This window comes from Camarhynchus parvulus, chromosome 5 (assembly GCF_901933205.1).
Source record: "Camarhynchus parvulus chromosome 5, STF_HiC, whole genome shotgun sequence".
NCBI lineage: Eukaryota > Metazoa > Chordata > Aves > Passeriformes > Thraupidae > Camarhynchus > Camarhynchus parvulus.
In genome coordinates, this window is record NC_044575.1 from 27708878 (window position 1) to 27728093 (window position 19216).

At 43.5% G+C, this 19216-nt stretch overlaps 1 protein-coding gene across 3 annotated transcripts in view; it reads left to right on the plus strand.

The window, feature by feature from the left end:
• Nucleotides 1-19216, plus strand: part of SLC8A3 (solute carrier family 8 member A3) — a 112707-nt gene that overhangs the window by 9071 nt on the left and 84420 nt on the right. For 2 of the 3 annotated variants that reach the window (XM_030949352.1, XM_030949351.1), the window contains one exon: nucleotides 11569-13380. In XM_030949352.1, the coding sequence (XP_030805212.1) occupies nucleotides 11615-13380 (1766 nt within the window). In that variant the 5' untranslated portion in view covers nucleotides 11569-11614. The remainder of the gene's footprint in view (nucleotides 1-11568; nucleotides 13381-19216) is intronic. The other variant, XM_030949353.1, reaches the window with a different exon arrangement.

A 19216-nucleotide genomic window follows, 5' to 3' on the forward strand; every position in this document is an offset into this window, starting at 1 on the left:
AGGAGAAAATTCTCCTTCTCTTGTCTGGTTTCAGTGCATTTGGCTGAAGTGGTCATCTCCCATGACTCAGCTGCTGCTCCTGTTGGCAGGACTAGTTGTGGCAGATTTGGGGCCAGCATGGAGTATTGGGAGGAGGGAGGAATTAGGGCAGGATGGACAGGAATATAGTTGTATGGGGGAAGTAGGAAGATGCCCCCCAGCTGCTGTGTGTGATGTGGGTTATGAAGAAGAAATAGATTAAGTTTTCCTTTTGAAGGTTTCTGTTGTATGAAATGTTGCCAAAGTTCCTAAGGCATCTCTTTCAATAGAGTAAGCTGGCTCTGCTGACTTGGGCTCACTGGGCCTATGCTGATTTATGCCAGAAAAAATCTGGTCCTAAGTACTCTGTCTCTCTTCTCTATTGCCAGCCCCCCTCTGATGGTATGCAAATTGACTAGGCTGGAAAGATAGTTCTGGTTTTTAAGATGACTTTGTGTAAAAACAGGCTTTTAGAGGGGAGGGTCAAAGGGAGGAAGCTGGTGAAAGTAAGTGCTCTGAATACCAGGAGAATGCTATTTCTTCACTTTGGAGATAAACAGTAGTATGATTATTATATATGTTGCTAGAAAGTTCTTCTGATACATGATATCCTGCATCCAGTTTTCAAATGTTCTGCACTGGTATGTAAGTTAGGACTTGCTGACTGCTGGGGATGGGAGAGTATCATTGCAGGTGTGTTGGAAATTACAGGGGAGATGTCTCATCCTTTTCAAACAAAGTGCTTTGTTGTATGCACTGCCCCCAAACTGCCAAAGTTATATAGGTAATCTTGATTTTTTGAATCTTCTTAATGGACCGAGTCATGTATTTACCTGGCTTAGCCCTATGACATCTGAGTATGGAATCTGCCTGATACTCTTGGTAGGAATCAAGAAATAACCTCATGTCTTTCTTTGGAGAAAACTGCAGTAATCTCTCATAGTCATCTGTTTGATTTTCTGCAGGAATTTTAAATCATGCTTAGGTGTTCAGTGGAAAATCTGTGATTTCAGTGGGTTCCAGGTGTCCAAGTGGGTTAAAAGGAGCTGCTCTATTAAGCTTGTAACCACCCTTTGAAATGTGTTCCTTTGCAACTCCTTTGGGGGACTATCTGAGGCACATTCAGGCCGTGGATGAGGCAGAGGAGGAAGGTAGTGAGGCTGTAATAGTGAGAAAGAAGGATGTGGGTATTGAGGGTGTCTAGCTCCAGACAATATTTCAGATTACCTGCCCTTGGCAGGACAGAGCGGGGCAGCCAGCCAGCGAGGGCAGACCTGCAGTTGGAACACAAACTGAAAGGAAAAAGGCGAATCAACCTGTCTGGTAATTCTGTAGTGAAGAACAAATTTCTGCCTGTCTTTGCTGTAGAGATCAGAGTGGCATATGGCTTTATATAGCCCACAGGGAAAGCCATCAGAGGGTGGGGAGGGAAGAAATGGAGGTGGGGCAGCAGATAGCCTGGAGACTGCTGCTACTTACTGTAATTGCCGTAGCGGCTCAGCTTCCACTGTTTGTTGTCCATGTCATCTCTGCAATTACCATATGGTAAATATGACTCGAATCTCTAGCAAATAAGAGAGCTAGTATTAAAAGAGAATCTGTAAACAGCTAGTGCAGAAATGAACAAAGAGCAATAAACAGCCTGGACTTATGAAGAATGAATTAATCATCATGGATGCGAGGGCTTATTTTTTTAAAGCAGTTGCAGAATTAGCAGCTGAAAAAACACCACAGGATTAAGATATCTAAATTGTCAATAAGAGAGACGTGGGGATATATGGCAGTAAAGGGTGAGGGTGCTGTGTGGAATCTTATTTGATAACTGTATTCAAATTGGGTGAATTTACAGGTTTTGGCACCTTCCAAGTGAAGTGGGAGGTATTTTGAGGATAACCCATAGCTCGGTGCATTTTTCATGCCTCCTGCTGTGCTCAGTTCTGCAGAAGCAGTGGGCGTGTTACAGTGTATTTCCCACATCTCAGCTGGAGACCTTGACTTTCTGGTTGAAGCTCTGGAAATCTCTGCTTTCGTTCCGCACATGGCAGTCAGCACTGTGCTCCGTGTGCCAGCCCCACCGTGCTGGAGGCGCACAGCAAACATGTGGAGAGATCTTCAAAAGAGAGCAATGCAGTGAGTTTCTGTGCATCAGTCTTGATTTAACCTTTGTAACAGTCCAGTATCTCGTCAAAACCTGCTGTACAGCAGAGCTGAGAGGCAAGTTTTCACTGCCGAGGCGTGTCTTTCCTGCTCCAAAGAGGGCAGATCTGCTGTTGGTTTTGGTGGGAGCAGGCACTGAACTATGGTTCTCTGAGATACCCATCTGCTTCTGAGTGCCTCGAAGATGGAGAATCAAGAGGAGATGAAGATAAATGATTAAAGGGCAGCCTGGGCTAATTTATAAAGATTAAAATAAATTTGTGTGCTTTGGCCAAAGAAAAGCTGTGGAGGAGAAGAGCTATTTACAAGTATCTGAAGCATGTAAATCTCAGACAGGGAGGAGAATGGTTGAGAGTGCTCCAAGGACATGATAATGAGAACTAGCAGCATAAATTTTCTTAATTTCATCCTAAATATAAGGAAGATGGCTAAAGCCTCCAAGATAAATTACATCATGGCGGAGTCTCTATGGGAAGTTGTGGAAATGCCATCACTTGGATAATTTAAAACTCAGCTGGACAAAGTACTAGGAAATAATGGTCACAAGGGGAGGAAGGCAGTGGAAGTCCCTGAGGCATGGACCAGGCAGCTCTTCTGTCTCTGGTCTAGCTAACTCTGAAATAAATGAAATCTGTGCTAATTAGGCTGAGGGCTTTTCTAATATGACAACAACCACTTGTTTTTGCTGCAGTAGTAAAGATGCTTTCTGAAGTGTAACCTTCTTCTCCTCTCCCCTCCCGGTTTTCTGCCCAGTTTCCCACTTCACCATTTCCTGCTTCTGTCTCCATTCACCTTTTTAATATTTTTTTCTTGCTGAGCTATGAACAGGCCCTTCTGAACAGACTTGTGGAGGGCTTATAATTTCTCTTCTGTGCGATGTGGCATTTTTGGTATTTTTTTTTTTATTGCATATAGACCAAAAAGCAATAAATTTTGTTTTTATTTTTCCTTGAAGAAGAAGTTTAGAAATAAACAGGCTCTTCCAGAGGATGGGAACAGTGGGTGCCCAGTTCCTGGGATTAGCACTCAGCATGGCTTGCTGGTGGCTAAGGGCTCCCTACTTGCCTACTTGTTACACCAAATCCAGCACATCATGTGGTTTTTGTTTGTCTCAAATAGGTGTTTTCTGTCAGAAAACTTGTGTTTTTCTTAACGAAGTCTGGATCTAAAGATGAGATATGACTATAACACCTCTTCTCTCCTTATGTACCATTTAGCCTGCCTCTGTGTGCAAATAACTATGGGCTCTGCAGCACAAGTGCACTGTTGACAACAAATCCTAGAGCCTTTAATTGTAACAGTTGCAGATCTGTCACCAGAATGCTAAAGAAATGTCAGAGTTGCTGCTGTCATCTGTAGGATGCTGTGAGTCACTAGGTGATAAGTTGCACTCTGATGGTGGCACCTGAACCAGCAGTATAGTATGTCTATGAAGCAGGAGCAGTAAATAACACACCCTGTGTGCTGCCATGGGCAGTACATAAAATGTCTTTCACTGACAAGAAGTTTTCCTCACACTGCTGAAATGTTTTTCCCCTTCCCCTACTGCTCCCCAAATGGTCCTCGCTACTCTTTATAAACCAGCAAGACAGTGTGATGGAAACCAGTGCCTTGAAGGCTGCAGCAGAGGAACCAGTGCCTGGTGCAACCCTGTATGTTGTCAGGTGCTCCATGTTGTCTCCTTAAGCTGCAGTCCATGGGAGAGGCAGGGGGATCACCAAGTGGGTGACCAAGTAACTCCACTTCTTTATTTCCCTCAGCCTCCTAAACCTAAAAGGGAAGATTTTCAGCATCTTCACTGAGCCTTTCACATCATAAACATAAGAGTCTGGAGAATGTGGCTGAACCTTCTCCTTCATTTTGGAGCCATTCAGTCACTAGGAAGAACAGAGAGTTCACCTGTAAGGGGATACAAGCCACCTAAAGGCTTTAACTGTGTTTAGAAACTCCTCTAAATATATTGAAAAGACTGACCCTTGAAGGTCTGCCTCTAAATGTGCAATGGAGGCTTCCTAGTGACTTCTGAAAGGCCACAACACTGACTTTTTGCCAAGTGCACATGTGGTTGTCACCAGGGCACTGCAGTGAGCTCCAGGTGCAGTTTGTACACAGGATGACTTTGCTGTGGCTCCCTGTGCACTAACAGCAGGTGGTGGTCACAAGCAGGCCGGGACCCCATAGCTGTGCTTCTTAGTCTCTTACTATGAGGGCAACTGAGCATGGGCACAGGCTGACCGGAGAGGTTGTGTTTGAATATCCTCAAATATATTTTTTAATATGTTTTGAGTGTATTCAAAAGCCAGCTGTATGTGGTGCTGGGCAACTGGCTCTAGGTGGTCCTACTTGAGCCAGGGCATTGAAGCAGCTGGCCTCCAGAGATCACTGCCACCTCCTGTGTGAACTGCCTGCTTGAAAGTCCTGGAAAAACAACTGTGAGATTGTGTAATATTCATGAAAAAAAAACCAGCCCTCATCTATATCTGAGCAGATAATACTGCCTTTTAAGCAGGAGCATGCCCGCTACTAATCTGTATGTTAGCCTAAATACTAGGTTTTGGGGTTTGAATATAAAAGAGGCTATGGTTCTGGGGGAAAAAAGAGCAACTCTTGCTGTTTCCCAGGCTGAGGAATCTCAGACATGGATGTGTACAGGCAGCAGAATAGCAAACACACCATGACTCCGAAGGAGGCTGCACTACCACGCACCATCAATAAGGATGGCTTTTAAAGTGTGGCTGTGGCTGCCCACTGGAGGCTTTCTGCAGTGTCTGCCACCTCCTGTGCATATCTGTGTACAGAGCTGTGTTGCAGCTCTGCTACCCATATATCTGTCTATCCTATACAGATGTTCTTTAGGTCAGGTGTGAGCAAGGAAATAAAATGCCTGGCCAGTCAAGTGCAGTCAGTGGGGTATTGGAAAGGGACAATTAAGTACAGGCATCTTTATGAGTTAGCTATTTATGCCCCTGCTTTTCCAGGAGCATCATGGATACTAAAATACAGAAAAAACAGTGTGGACTGGTTCCCCAGGGCAAGTTGAGTGTTTGGAGGTTGCTCCTAGCTGTACACAGGCTTGTGATCTGCTTGGACCAGCCCCTGGGATCACCAAATGAACTGGATCTCATCACTGCGGCATTTCTATAAGGAATTAGTAAACTTGAGTTGTTATGTCAATTAACACCCATTTACCATGCCAGAATGGTGGGTATTGCTCAAATTACTAGAGATGCCAGCTTGTAAATATTAAAGACTTGCTAAGAGAGCTGGTAGCTTTTTTTATAGTAGCTTTTTTTTTTGCACTGTCTTGAGCAAAAAGAAAGGCTGCTTTTGACACATACCAAGGGGATTAATCCATAGGCAGCTAATTCTGGGCTTTGGCATGTTTACTGTGAAGTGCAAAGCAACAAGCACCTACAGCTCTCTGCCATAACTTTTCCATGGAGCCAAACTGTGGGGATCTGTCATGGTCTAGACATGAGTTATTGTGCTGTTTCCCTCATGAAACCTAGCTGGTGCAGTAGTACAGAGGTGAACTACCTCTTTGCTGTGTCATAATCTGTGAAAAGTCAGCTTGGGCTCCTTGGTTGTGCTCATTTCAGATAGGCAGGCATGTGCCATTAGTCTGACAGTTTAAGGCCTGGTCTGTGTTGGAAACTTGTACTTGTCCGACAAAATGAATCTGATTACACTGCTTTGGCCTTTGGCTTGCAGGTAAATCTTAACTTGCATTCTGGATACTATTCTTGTAGAGATGAGCATGGGGCTCAATAGCATTTCAATGGAGAAAATTGAAAAATAGGCTTTGTTTTGTATTAAATATTTTGCCATACTTTTATGCCGGGGGAGGGAGGACCGTGCAGTAGGTATAATACCTCCTCTGCAAAAAGTCAGTCATTTGTATTCTTTGGCAAAAAGGCTATAATTTCAGTTTTAACTCATGGTTGTGAAAACCCCTGTATGTTCAATCAAAAAGCTTTTATGTGCTTTGGAACTGAGGAATGTGAAGTCATGTTATTAAGCTGAGCCTTATTTCTGTCTCCCTCAGCTTTGGAGCGGGGCTGTGAGATGATGCTGATAGCAGTGCTGTATCTGCTCTGTGCTGGGACAGATGCTTGCCAAGTGCACCTTGAGCCATCTCTGCCTGGCTCCAGTGCAGCACCTACGCCTGAGTGGGGCTCACCCCATGCTGAGATCTAATCAGCTGCCTTTCCTGGCTAGTCTCAAGTCTGGGAGAGAGGATGTATGGCCGCAGATGTACTCCTATGTCTCATTTATTTGGGAGGTGGGAGGGAGAGGGGAAGGAGAGGGAAGTGCCAGAAGACTTAATCTTATTTCCAGGTCAAATCCAGAGGCTTTTTTGATTGTTTAAGGGGCATTTTGCCTAAATAAGAAATTAATAGGGACTTGCCTTTGATTTTGTATTTAATGAGCAGGGATGTAGGAACTTGGTATGTAGAGGTTACGTATCAGCTATCACTGTGTTATGTTGCCTCTTGATTTTGTTTCTTGTAAATGCTTCCTTTTGAAAAGATCCTTACCTTTAGATTCATGAAAGAAGTTGTATACAAAAAGGTAAATTATAAGGTCTCAGTTTAGCTTTGCCAGCTTTATGCCAAATACAAATCCACAGGAGACAAATCATCAGTCTTCTGAAACTCAGCTATTATAAAATATCACAGAATTGTCTCATAGAACCATAAAGTGGTTTGGGTTGGAAGAGACCTTAATTGTGACAAGCGTGGTCCATACTACCCTCTAGACTGTCTTCAGAAGGTTTTCAAGACTCATCTTTTTATTTATGTGTTCTATTTATGCATTTATAGATGATGTGGCCATTGTCAACTCTTGTAGAAGGAGTTCCTTCCACTGAAATAACTATTATGTGTCTTCCCAGAGCCTTGCTGTTGAATGCTTGCTCATCCTGGTGCAGTGATGCTTACAGCACTTTGTCTCTTTTGCATTGATTGATTGCTTTGAACTTACCCTACCATACAGGGGACACTTTCTGGTCCCCCCACTGCCAGTGTCCTCATTTGTGTGTATTCAATTTGGAAGCAGTAGCAGGGCAGAGACTTGTGGGAGAAAATTATGTCTGATAGCAAAGAGATGGTGGAAATTATGATCCTTGTGATCACCCAGTACCAGCTAACTTTCTACTGTTGCTGCAGTCTCCTGTCGTTCGCGTCTTGTAGGGCCAGGGCAGTGACAGTGCTGGAATGACACCTCTCTGTGCCAGATGTGGATGTGTTTTGTCTCACTGGTGTCAGAGGGGTGACACCATGGTGCCTCCTGAGTGCCTAGGAGTGACTCAGGATTGTGCTGCAAGCCCGCCTGGAGGCCTGGTGCTCAGAGCAAGTCTCATGTTAAAGGTTGGCTCCTGTCATAGTCAACCCTTCTGAGATCAATGCTGCTGCTTAGAGGAGGAGTGGGGAGTGTCTGCTGCACTCCAGGCAGGCCAGGGATTCCCTCCACTGTTTTTTTGACTGAGTTTAGTAGCTATACCTTAGAGAGAACTTGCACCTTGTGTAAGCAACCTTGTTGACCCGGAGCTAGAGAATGAATTTTAACTCTTCTGTCCTCTGTCACCTGAATGTCAAAGCATTACCTCAATGTTTTCTTAAGGCCAGTTTTAAAATTTAATGTTTTTGTTCTGTTATAAAGCATTTTTGCAGCAGTTCTCAAATAGGGGGATTGATAATGGGGGCCCTGGAAAATGTTAAAAATAGACTCTGAAAATGTTAGGCTTGTTGTGTTTTGCCAGATCATTGCACCTGCGTAAGCAGTATGATAAATGATATAATTGTTAGATGTGATGATTGTTTAGTAATTAAATATAATTGTTGTATAACCATAAGAAGAATCATGAGAAACTATGTTAGAAATTTAAGGGGAACCACGAGGGGCCATGCCTGATTGAAATCTATGTATACAATAGAACAATATAAGTTTAATAATTAACGTGAGAGTTATATAACGATAGAATAGAAAAACATGTTAATCTCGAATGTATGGTTGGAGTCAGATTTGGGTTCATTCCCCTGACACCCAGAGCTCTTTTAATAAAAGCACCGACATATGATTGTTTTGTGGTTATGTGTTTCTGAACGCTAACAGGATGACCATCAGAATGCTTCACTGCATTTTTCAGTTTGGTTAGGTTGCTGTTTTTCATGTTAATGAACATATATTAAGATCTTATTAGACAGTATGGCTGTGAGCACAGTTCCTGTTGATCCCACTGGGAAGTTTTATCTGTGGCAAAGAATTGCAGGATCAGGTCATTATCATTTCATTTTAGAAAAATGATTGTGACCTCTACTCGATGTCAAGGCAAATGAAAATCAGTGAAGAAAAATGGTCCCAAATTCTGAGATTTTAGTCTGCAACACATAGCCTGAGTTTGGAGATCCTAACACATAAACAGAGGCTACCCTGGCAGAGATTGTCTTTGAGATAACATACTATTCGTTTGATAAATAATAGTAAAATTATCCTCTGCTTAAAATCAAATTAAAAATTTAAGCGGAACTGGCAAGGTCCTGGATTGTGTCGAGGAGTGCCTAGCAATAGAAACCATCATGGCATTACAGAAGGTAGACAGTGTTAATTACAGAAGTTGTTTGTCCCACAGCGAAGGAGGTTGGTGGTAGCAGTGATTTATTTCAGAGGGCATTTAGTCATTGCACTATTCCTAGACAAGGCTCTGAATTTAAGTGATACTTAGACTCCTAAATAATGTTTGAAACCAAATTTAGGTGGTTGAGTCACATACGTGTTTTTGAAAGTACTCCTGTCTTTCTGCAGAAATGGCTGATCTTGGAAGACACAGCACCTACTGGATGTAGTACAGTTAAGTAGGAGCTGGGAGCTGCAAGTGTCAAGAGGTTGGTGGATACCTGCCAGCAGCTGCAGTATGAAAAAGGATGATCTGATGTACCTGGGGCGATTTTGGAGCTGCTGTGCTTGTGCAGCTGGTCTCTGTGTGCACCTTGCGTCAGAGGCACCTGGAACACGTCATCTTTGCTGTTGTGTGCACACATCTACCTGGCAGCCCAGAGATCTTGGGCTTGCTCACAGTCACTGGCCTGCACATGTTCACTGGCCCCTTCTCAGGAGTTTCCCAACACCCTGCAGCCCGAAATCTAGGCAAATACTGTGCAGAGAGGGAAGGAGGAGAAAATGGAGCCTCAAACTGAATCTGAGTTGTATTTGCTGGGCAGTTCAGTCCTCCCTGTGACCCTGAGCTATGCAGGCAGTGGGGTGTTTTAGTGAGATTTCAAGGCTGGGGCTGGGGGTGTCTAGCAGTCCTCACTGGGGCTGAGGTCCCTTTCATCCCTGGGAGCTCAATCAGGCACCAGGGCTGTGGGATACAGGAGGATAGATAAGTAGGCATTGGAGTGGGAAGGTATGTAGACGAACACAGGCGAATTTCACTCTTCTGAATTAGTCCACACAGCATGAAGAACTGTATTGTTTTTTAATATCAAGGGTGTCAGATATGGATTTGTGATCCTGATACTGCATAATCAATTCTCTTCCCTCTGCTGTGCTTTGTCAGGAACAGTTTTGTTCATTTGCAGTCTGTGTTCATGCTTTCCCTCCTGTTTTGCTGTCTTTATAGATTTTTATCTGAAAGTTGAAAATGTTTTTTGTTGATATTGGGAAGATTGCACCTGCTTTTGGAAATAGGCAAGCAACACAATGTGATGATAAAATAGCCATTTGAGATGCATTTATTACTGCTGATAACACAATAATGTTGTCTGGAATATTTACAGTTCAGAGAGGAGGGTGGATCTCCTCAAGTGTTCAGGAGCTAGTTAATCTCTTTGAACTGCTGTCATCTGAAGTTCAGGCATCTTGCTCTAAACTGCCTGACTGGGCACTCTCATGAGACAGCAGAGAGAGGTGTGAAGGGCCATAATCCCTTCTGGAGATGTAGGTCTTAAGTACATCTTTTGTGTCCGCACTGGGTGGGACGGGAAGGATCGTTCCCTGGAAATGAGTCTCTCCTCTGACTACAAAGGGAGACTGGGAGACTTGGTTTGACTTGCTGCCCAAGATTTGGGTAGTTACAGTAGGGGAAATGAATCCCAGGCCTGCTCATTTGGCAGTACAAACCTCAATGAAACTTAGTGGGAGTTAAGGCTTTTGAACCTTCCAAGTGCTGTAGATAATGCCCCTATTAAGGTTGATGTTTCCTGTGAGATACTTGCCTGTGTCTGGACTCACAAATGTGATTTGTCAGTTAAGCTTGAGATCAAATTCTTCCAGAGACCCGTTATGAAGGAAGGAGAATAGCATGATCCATGATAATATAAAGGGTTCAGAATCCAATTTTAAGTGGTGCAAGCCCTACAGCAATGTAGTCTGTAAGTAATAGAAGGTATTATTGGGCAGTAATATGCCAAATCTATGTGCTACATCGATCAGCTCCATTGTTTTTGTATGGTATTTTAGGTTAGAGATTACTTTCATTTTAGAAGATATTTGAAAAGATATCAATTTCTTAGGGATGCAGAGGGAATGTTAGTGGGTACATGCATTTTGCTCTGTCTTCTGAGTTTTATGAACACAACTTTTCCTTAAATGTGGCATTTTTGTAGGTTTCTGTGACCATTTAAAAGCATGATTATTGATGTAAAATGTGACTGTCCAGATGGCAAAGGAGAGGCTAGTGATAAATGGCCTTTGGCACTTTGCCGAGCATGAGTCTTCTGCCCTATTTCTGAGTTGATAGCTTTACCTTCTAACATGGACTCCCTGTGCATCAGAGCTTGGGGGAGCCATAGGACTCTTCTGCAGACTGCAGCCTGTTAGGAGGGGCTCTTTGTGGGGATGATTTGGTCACAAAGGTACTCCATGATTTATGACTGAATCACGTCCTACAAATGGACTTCATTTGGAGATTGGTCACTGGCCTTAAGTGGTACTGTCTGTGTTGCTAGAGACTGCTTGACTTGTTTTATTCCCTGGGTTCTGAGTCAGACGGGTCCTCAAGTTTGACAGCTGGTGCTGAGTTGAAGTGCTGTGTGCTGGGGATCACCATGGCATCACTAGGTGAGTGGTAGCTGAGCATTCAGTTCTCCTGTTGCACATGATATAGGTCAGGAATGAGCTATTTTATATATATATATATAAGCTATATATATATACACACAGACACACTTTTCCTCTGAATTACTTTTTCAGCAATTGATCTTCATCTGCAGGGCATGTAAATGCTGCAGTTTGTTAGAGTCCCTGCTAAATACCTTCTGAGTGGCAGAGAGACAGCCAATACATTTCTACCAGTACTCTTCAGTGGTGAGATACTGAAGTGAGTTTGGATAAATGTTGCATCTTCCTTCTCTCTCATGCTTCCCTCCCCCCTCTCTGTTTTGTTTGTTTCAGGTTCTCGGCCTTTTTGGATCTACACAGTGGAAGTTGCATCTTGTGTATGGCGTGGTTAAGCTTGCAGCCTGTCACCTCGGCCTTCCTCCATTTTGGGCTGGTTACTTTTGTGCTGTTTTTGCATGGTTTGCAGGTGGATGCCGGCCTGACGGGAGACTCTACCAGTACAGTACAAAACAGCTCGTGTTCAGGATCTTTTGACTGCAAGGAGGGTGTTATCCTGCCAATATGGTACCCAGAAAACCCATCCCTTGGGGACAAAATTGCCCGTGTTATCGTATACTTTGTAGCGCTGATCTACATGTTCCTTGGAGTCTCCATCATTGCAGATCGTTTCATGGCATCTATAGAGGTCATTACATCACAGGAGAAAGAAATAACAATTAAGAAACCCAATGGAGAGACCACAACGACCACCATTCGAATTTGGAATGAAACTGTTTCCAACTTGACCCTCATGGCTCTGGGCTCCTCTGCTCCTGAGATCCTCTTGTCTCTGATAGAAGTGTGTGGGCATGGATTCATAGCTGGAGACCTGGGGCCATCTACAATTGTTGGCAGCGCTGCTTTCAATATGTTTATCATCATTGCCATCTGTGTCTATGTGATCCCTGATGGGGAAACCAGGAAGATAAAACACCTGAGGGTTTTCTTTGTCACAGCTGCATGGAGCATCTTTGCTTACATCTGGTTGTACATGATCCTTGCTGTCTTCTCTCCAGGTGTGGTTCAGGTTTGGGAAGGCCTGCTCACACTGTTTTTCTTTCCACTTTGTGTTGTTCTGGCTTGGATAGCAGATAGACGTCTGCTTTTCTACAAGTATATGCACAAAAAGTACCGTACTGATAAGCACAGGGGCATTATCATAGAATCAGAAGGTGATCACCCTAAGGGAATTGAGATGGATGGCAAGATGATGAACTCTCACTTTCTAGATGGGAACTTGGTGACTGTGGAGGGGAAGGAGGTAGATGAATCTCGCAAAGAGATGATCCGGATCCTAAAGGACCTGAAGCAAAAGCACCCAGAAAAGGACTTGGACCAGCTGGTGGAGATGGCCAACTACTATGCCTTGTCTCACCAGCAGAAGAGCAGAGCCTTTTATCGCATTCAAGCAACCAGAATGATGACAGGAGCTGGCAATATTCTGAAAAAGCATGCAGCTGAGCAAGCCAAGAGAACAACTAGCTTGCATGAGGTACGGCCAGAAGAACCCGAGGAATTCATCTCCAAAATTTATTTTGACCCATGTTCCTACCAGTGTCTTGAGAACTGTGGTGCTGTTCTCCTCACAGTGGTGCGGAAAGGAGGGGACATGTCCAAGACCATCTATGTGGACTATAAAACAGAGGATGGCTCTGCCAATGCTGGTGCTGACTATGAGTTCACAGAGGGGACTATTGTCTTGAAATCTGGGGAGACCCAGAAGGAGTTCTCTGTGGGAATTATTGATGATGACATCTTTGAGGAAGATGAGCATTTCTTTGTGCGGCTCAGTAATCTCCGTGTGGTGGAGAGTGAGGAACCTCCAGAGCTCAGTAACTCCCCATACCCAAAGGCCATGTTGGCTTCTCCTTGTGTGGCCACAGTGACTATCCTGGATGATGACCACGCTGGCATCTTCACATTTGAGTGTGACATTATACATGTCAGTGAGAGCATTGGTGTGATGGAAGTCAAAGTCCTAAGGACATCAGGTGCACGGGGTACAGTCATAGTGCCATTTAGGACAGTAGAAGGGACAGCAAAAGGAGGTGGTGAAGACTTTGAAGACACTTATGGGGAGTTGGAGTTCAAGAATGATGAAACTGTGTAAGTACCCTATTCATTTCTGTTCTCGGGTCTAGTTATGGTATTTAACCCCACATTTTGAGTCTATTACAGGTGAATGCTGACAAGGGACAGGCTCCTTTTCTTCAGCTTTCTATCAGTTTTCCTACTTACCTCTATCAGGCAAGAACCGACAGCAGGATTTAAAAGCTCAAAGCTCTTGTCCCTTCCCTCTTGGGAATGACAAATTGAGGCTTAGAAATACTGGGGACCAGGGGATAGGAAGAAAATATATCATTCTCTGAGGTCCTGTAATAAAGCTAAGGGTTAATGGAGAGTTAAGGTAGAGAGAGAAGGAAAAAGATGAGGTTTTACTTGGCTGGGCAAATACGGGAAAGCCTCTTTTTGAACACCAAACATAGGGAACAGAGAACTTTGTTGCAGTCCCTAGATTAAAGGTTCATAACAATTATTCCCAGGCATGCAAGAGCTGCTCAGTAGTCCTTGGGTTTTATTTTCACATGAGCAATACTTCATACCTGTGTCCCTAGGCTTGCCTGTGCAACTGGCAGGTCTGTGTGGCAGCCAATTCCCAGCACAGGCACAGCTGCAAAGCTATTCTGCTGAACCTGAAATCCCTGCAGCCTTTATGACTCTATAGTCAACCTGTATTCCTTACATCACCTTTTCTATGATCACTGTATGTCTGTTCATTTCCTACCTTTGGTTTTCCCCCTTATAAAATACTGTGGCAAATGGCAGTTATGGTCTAAAGCATTACAGATCACAGCCTGCCCATGTGGCTCCATGACCCAGTGTTTTCATACAGAATAAAGAAGGGAAGCAGCACCCATCCTATTAATTCAGCTTTTTTTTATTGCATACTAAGTAGCTGATACTAAGCTAGGAAGTAATAAAGACCAGAGAGGCGATAATGTCTAATTGCTCTAAGTACCTGTTGTTAACAGTAGTCAGGAATGAGAAAAATCCCTTAGTTGAGCAGGGAGAAGGACAGAGGTGTGAGCCTGGTGCTAAAACTCCTAAGTGCCTAGTTCCTTTTGTTAAAACCTAAACACTTGACCTATCACAGGAGGAATTGTGCAGGCTTGCATCTGACATCAGAGAAAGGAAATATTTGTACCAAACCTCTCAATACTATGCCCAGAAGGATGTTAATATATTAAATTCTACAAAGTAGGGATGTCCTAATTTGATAGGCCCTTCTGTTTTAGCCCACTAAACCATTTAATCCAGCTAATATCCACAGTCTTGATGCTTGATTATATGTTCTTCCTGTTAGAGGAAGAGAAGCTCCTGTTGGCTGGCTTCAGCCAGTGTCAGAGCTGGAAGGGGATCAGCTGTCCTAATCTGGCCTTTTTGGGAAGATGGACCATGCAGGTCAGTCTCCTTAACTGAACCACAAGCTGATTTCTGTGGAGAAAGCAAAGAAGAATGTTAGGTTTGTGGTTACAGTCTCCTGTGAGCAGGCTACCTAAAATATGATGGATACTACTTCACTTTAACCAGGTCTTGAAGCAGAGACTTTCCTTGCTTGAAGAAGACCATCAGTGAAAGGCCAGCAGATCTAGGGTACCAGAGAGTACTCTGAGCTGTACTCCCTTTCTCTCATGTGCTGGCTAATGGAAGACTTCTTTTTGTCTTTGAAAAGTATGACAGAAGGTCAGAACATACTGATATAGTTACTTCATTTGGGTTAAAACAAACCGTTTTCAGCAGAACCTTGTGCCACAGACTCCAATGTAAAAAAAAAAGGCAAAAACAGGGATGTGTAGGTTGTTTAACACTGCAGTTTTTGACCCAGCAGTGGCCTAGAACATAGACAGGACAATTGTAGTGTATTTAAAATGGTGACCACACCTGATGCATTAATGAGACTTTCACTTCTGCATCAGAAGCCTACTGAGAACAAAGCCCACTAACCTCAGTGGCCATGAAGATCATGTGGCTAGCAGATTTTAATTTATTTTGAAGCTGGAATTAGTGTAGTGGCTCAACGTAGCATTTAATCAAGCTAATAGGCCTAACAGGGAGGGAGATCATATCAGCCAGCACATATCTTTATTCACTCCCTATTTACTCCTTTATTCATATCTCCAGGAATAATAGGAGTGGAATTTTAGTCTGGAAACATGGAGGTAGTTTTCAGTAATTAGACTTTGGCCTTTGAATTCAGTGAACACAGGTCAGTTGCTGCATTTTGCCAGCTCCTCTTTGAGGTCCAGGTTGTAGCAACTGTAGAAACCTGGAAGCAGTAGTAGCTGGGTTTAATATTTTCTTCCTTCTCTGCTTTCTAAATCTGAATGCAGAAAAATAATTTTTATATTATACTTATTATTTAGGCTGCAAATAAATTTGAAGTTATTTAGATCTGAATTTTGGACTTCAGACCCACAATGCTGCTATTCCAACAAACAGTTTGCTCAGCCCAGTTTGTGAAGATGGGTGGATAGGGTGTTTGGTACAGTTTTGCTGACCAGAGGGCAGTGTATGAGTCACAGAATTGCTTGGTACAAGGCTGTCTGAAGACACTGGGTCACCAAATAGTCAGAGCATTGCCTGGCTAAATATTTGAGTCTGCCTCTTAGATGCCTTGCCACTGAGAGGGATCCACCACGAGGTATTGACATCCCCTGCACACTCAAGGGGGAACCAGGAGTCCAGCAAGCCTGGTACAGAATAGAGAGGACAGCAGGGAGGCTAAGATGGTCAGCAGGCAATACAAAGGGAGTCAGAAAGCAGTGAGAAATTAACGTGCTCCCCACTTCAGCCTACTGTTTAGATCCTTGCCTAGGAAAAGTGGAATTTGGGCTCTAGTTTCCATGCTGGTGTAAAACAACTACACCAGCATGCCCACCTCACTGCCTTAACCTTCACAGTCTTCTCATGGAGTCACTTTGATAAGATTTTTTGACTCATGGAGGAGACAAATTATTTAACAGCATCTTGCAAACACATAAGACAGTGCTGAGCTTTGCCGTGGCTATGCACGTTTGCTAAGGATCTGCAGAACTGCAGCCACAGAGAAGCACTGATCTGTGTAAACGGAAGGAGAGCAAAGCTTCAGTTCATGCTCTCAGCTTGCCCTCCATCACATGAACTTAAAAACTCGCATCATGCAGCAGCAGGCAATCTGTAAGCAGTTTGTAGGTTGGCCTCCTGAAGTGTAGCAATGGCTGGATTAATCCGAGCGGCATTGGATTACACAGCATCCCTGAGATCAAACTGTAGGAGAAGCGCTGCCACCTACCAGATCCCGAGGGCCAAGGATAAGGACTTTCCCTGGAAACTAAACTAAAGGGAGAGCAGGCCTTCACTTGGATATAACAAGATAAAACAAACTATCTCACGGTTGGTTTTGAGAGGCTTTCCCTAAAATATATGGGACCAAAAAAAAGCTAAGTTGATGTGAACTTTACAGAGCAAGAGGGAAACAGGTCCTGCCAGCGGGTCTTGCTTATTGCCTCTGTGATTCTTTCTAGACTAACACAGTCAAAGTTTCCTTACTCACTTTTGGATGGGAGCACAAGAGAATGCAGGCTGAGACAAGGGGTATTGAAACAATGCCACTATTACTGAAATATGGTTCTATGCAGAGTGTGTGTGTGTGTGTGTATGTATGGGTGTGTTTGAGGGTTTGATAGCTGTGAATCAAGCCATATAATCTTGGACTCTGTCATCTGTTGAGAAGGGAATCGATCAAATCTCAAATATAACCTAAGCAGCTAAAGTGGAATCCTAGCTCTCTTGTTGACTAAAAGGATCAATCAACCCAAAAGCTTCTTTTTTTTTTTTTTTTTTGGCAAGATGACTGAATACTTTTCTTTTAAATGATTTTGTATGGAAATAAATGTTAGGTTCTTGAAGGTATGAAAATGTAGAAGAATGATTGACCCTGCTGCTTTATCATGTCTAAGCAATAAAGAAATCATTAAGAGCCAGAAGCAAAAAATGAATTGAGTTTTAAAGGATTTTCTTTTTACATTAGAAAGAGAGCTCCTATCAAGTCATTAAATTTAATTTAAATTTTCTCTGTTTAAATTGTTTCTTCTGTTTAAAACTGTTGAAATTCATATGGAAATTTGTCTATGTCTTGTTTTAGAACGTTTGGAAAGATGCACAAGTTACCAATGGCTAGCTGATATGCCAGACAATAATGAGGTTCTGCTGTGGCCCTGTCACTTGCAGCAGCTGTACTGACTTAAGGCTTAGTAGGTGCCTTTGTTGCTTGCTAAGTTACTTGCAGGCTACTAGAATTACAGCTATTTGCCCATAGACTTTGCAGAGTGTTGCCTGTGGCTCAGGAAGGAACTGGCTATTGAGAGATGCTGTGGTGTTGAACTGGTATTCAGTGGGCTGCAAAGCCTCTTTTCCAAGTCAGCTTGGCTAAACTTTGGTAGCACATGGAAACCTAGAGTCCCTTATCTATGTGTGTGTTAGGCAGAGTGCTTGATATCAGAAGGGCTGTCTACTCCTTTTATACAGAGACTGCTGGAGACAAACATATGAGGACACTGCCTTGATAGGCAGTGAGATACTGTTCCTTCCCTTCAGGATTTGGGTAGGATGTTGTGCAAGTTGCATGTTGCCTCTCCTTGTCTGCTTCTCCCCAGAGAATCCCACAGGCTGCTGTGTGCATGGTTGTGTCTGCACCATGGATCACTGTGAGCCTTGGGCTGTCTCCCAGGATGTGGTAATGCTGGTCTTCTAAATGGCTGTCATGGCACTGTGCAGTGAAAAATCATCCTCCTGTTGGGGGCTTCAGACACTTTCTGGCAGGGGGCTCGTGAAATGCATGTCTTTGTGTGCATGTGGGGGCTAGAGGTGGTCCTGTCTGCATCAAGGTCACCTTGGTGCTGTGTCCCAAGGCTGCTGGTAAACACTTGCCCCAGGGCAGACAGCACGTGCTGGTGCCGCTGCCCTCTCTCCTGTGTGTTGTGCCGCCCTTGTTTGGTAGGAAGGTCAGTATTCCTTTCCCCTCCTTTTCCCTCCTGTCCACCAGGGCTTGGACACAGAGACCCTGGGCCCTAACCCCTTGCTCACTTGCCTGCCCTGATGGCTCTTGGCTTCTTCCAGCAGATCCGGTCACAGTGATAGGGGAGAAAAGGGAGTGTTGGTTTTCTGCTTGAGGATGTCATGCTGAGGTTTAGCACCATTAGTTGGCCTTCCTTTTTGCCTTGCAGCACTTGAGGAAACTGTCAACCTAATTTTTTAATTTGATCACCTACACAGTCATGGTTGTGTCATTTTGAGGGGAATGCTATTATTGATACTTAGCTCTTTTGTTTGGTATTTCTTCAGTAGATCTCATAGCACTTTGCAAAGGAGATTGAGAGACAGTATTCCCATTTTGCAGATGTCGAAAAAATACAGAGAAAGTGACTTCTCTTCCTTCTGGATTACCCAGCAGATCAAAAGCAAAGACATGAATAAAAACTGATCTCCTTGAACTGCTGACCTGTGCTCTATCCAGAGAAGGTCTGTGTGCATCAAGCTTATAGTTTTCCATTATTCAGGACCACATTGAATTTTTGCAGATTCACTGACCTCTCTTCAGCTGTTGAGAGTCAGGATGGTACAGGTGTAGTCAGTAACTGGAATATCTCACTATTCCCCCAAGCTGACAACAGGAACTGCAGTTTTGGATGTTCATTTTCCTAAATTAAATTTTGGCTGCATGACATGGAGGTCTGCTACATCAGCAGACTTTGCTTTATTTATATCAGCTGTGATTATGCCAGTTAATGACCAAGGTAATAACAAAATTATTTTGGTACTTTAGTCTGAAATCTTATTCAATAGCTGTCATACACCATACACTGACCCTAAGGCTCTGGGTTCTGAGAAGACAACCTTCAAA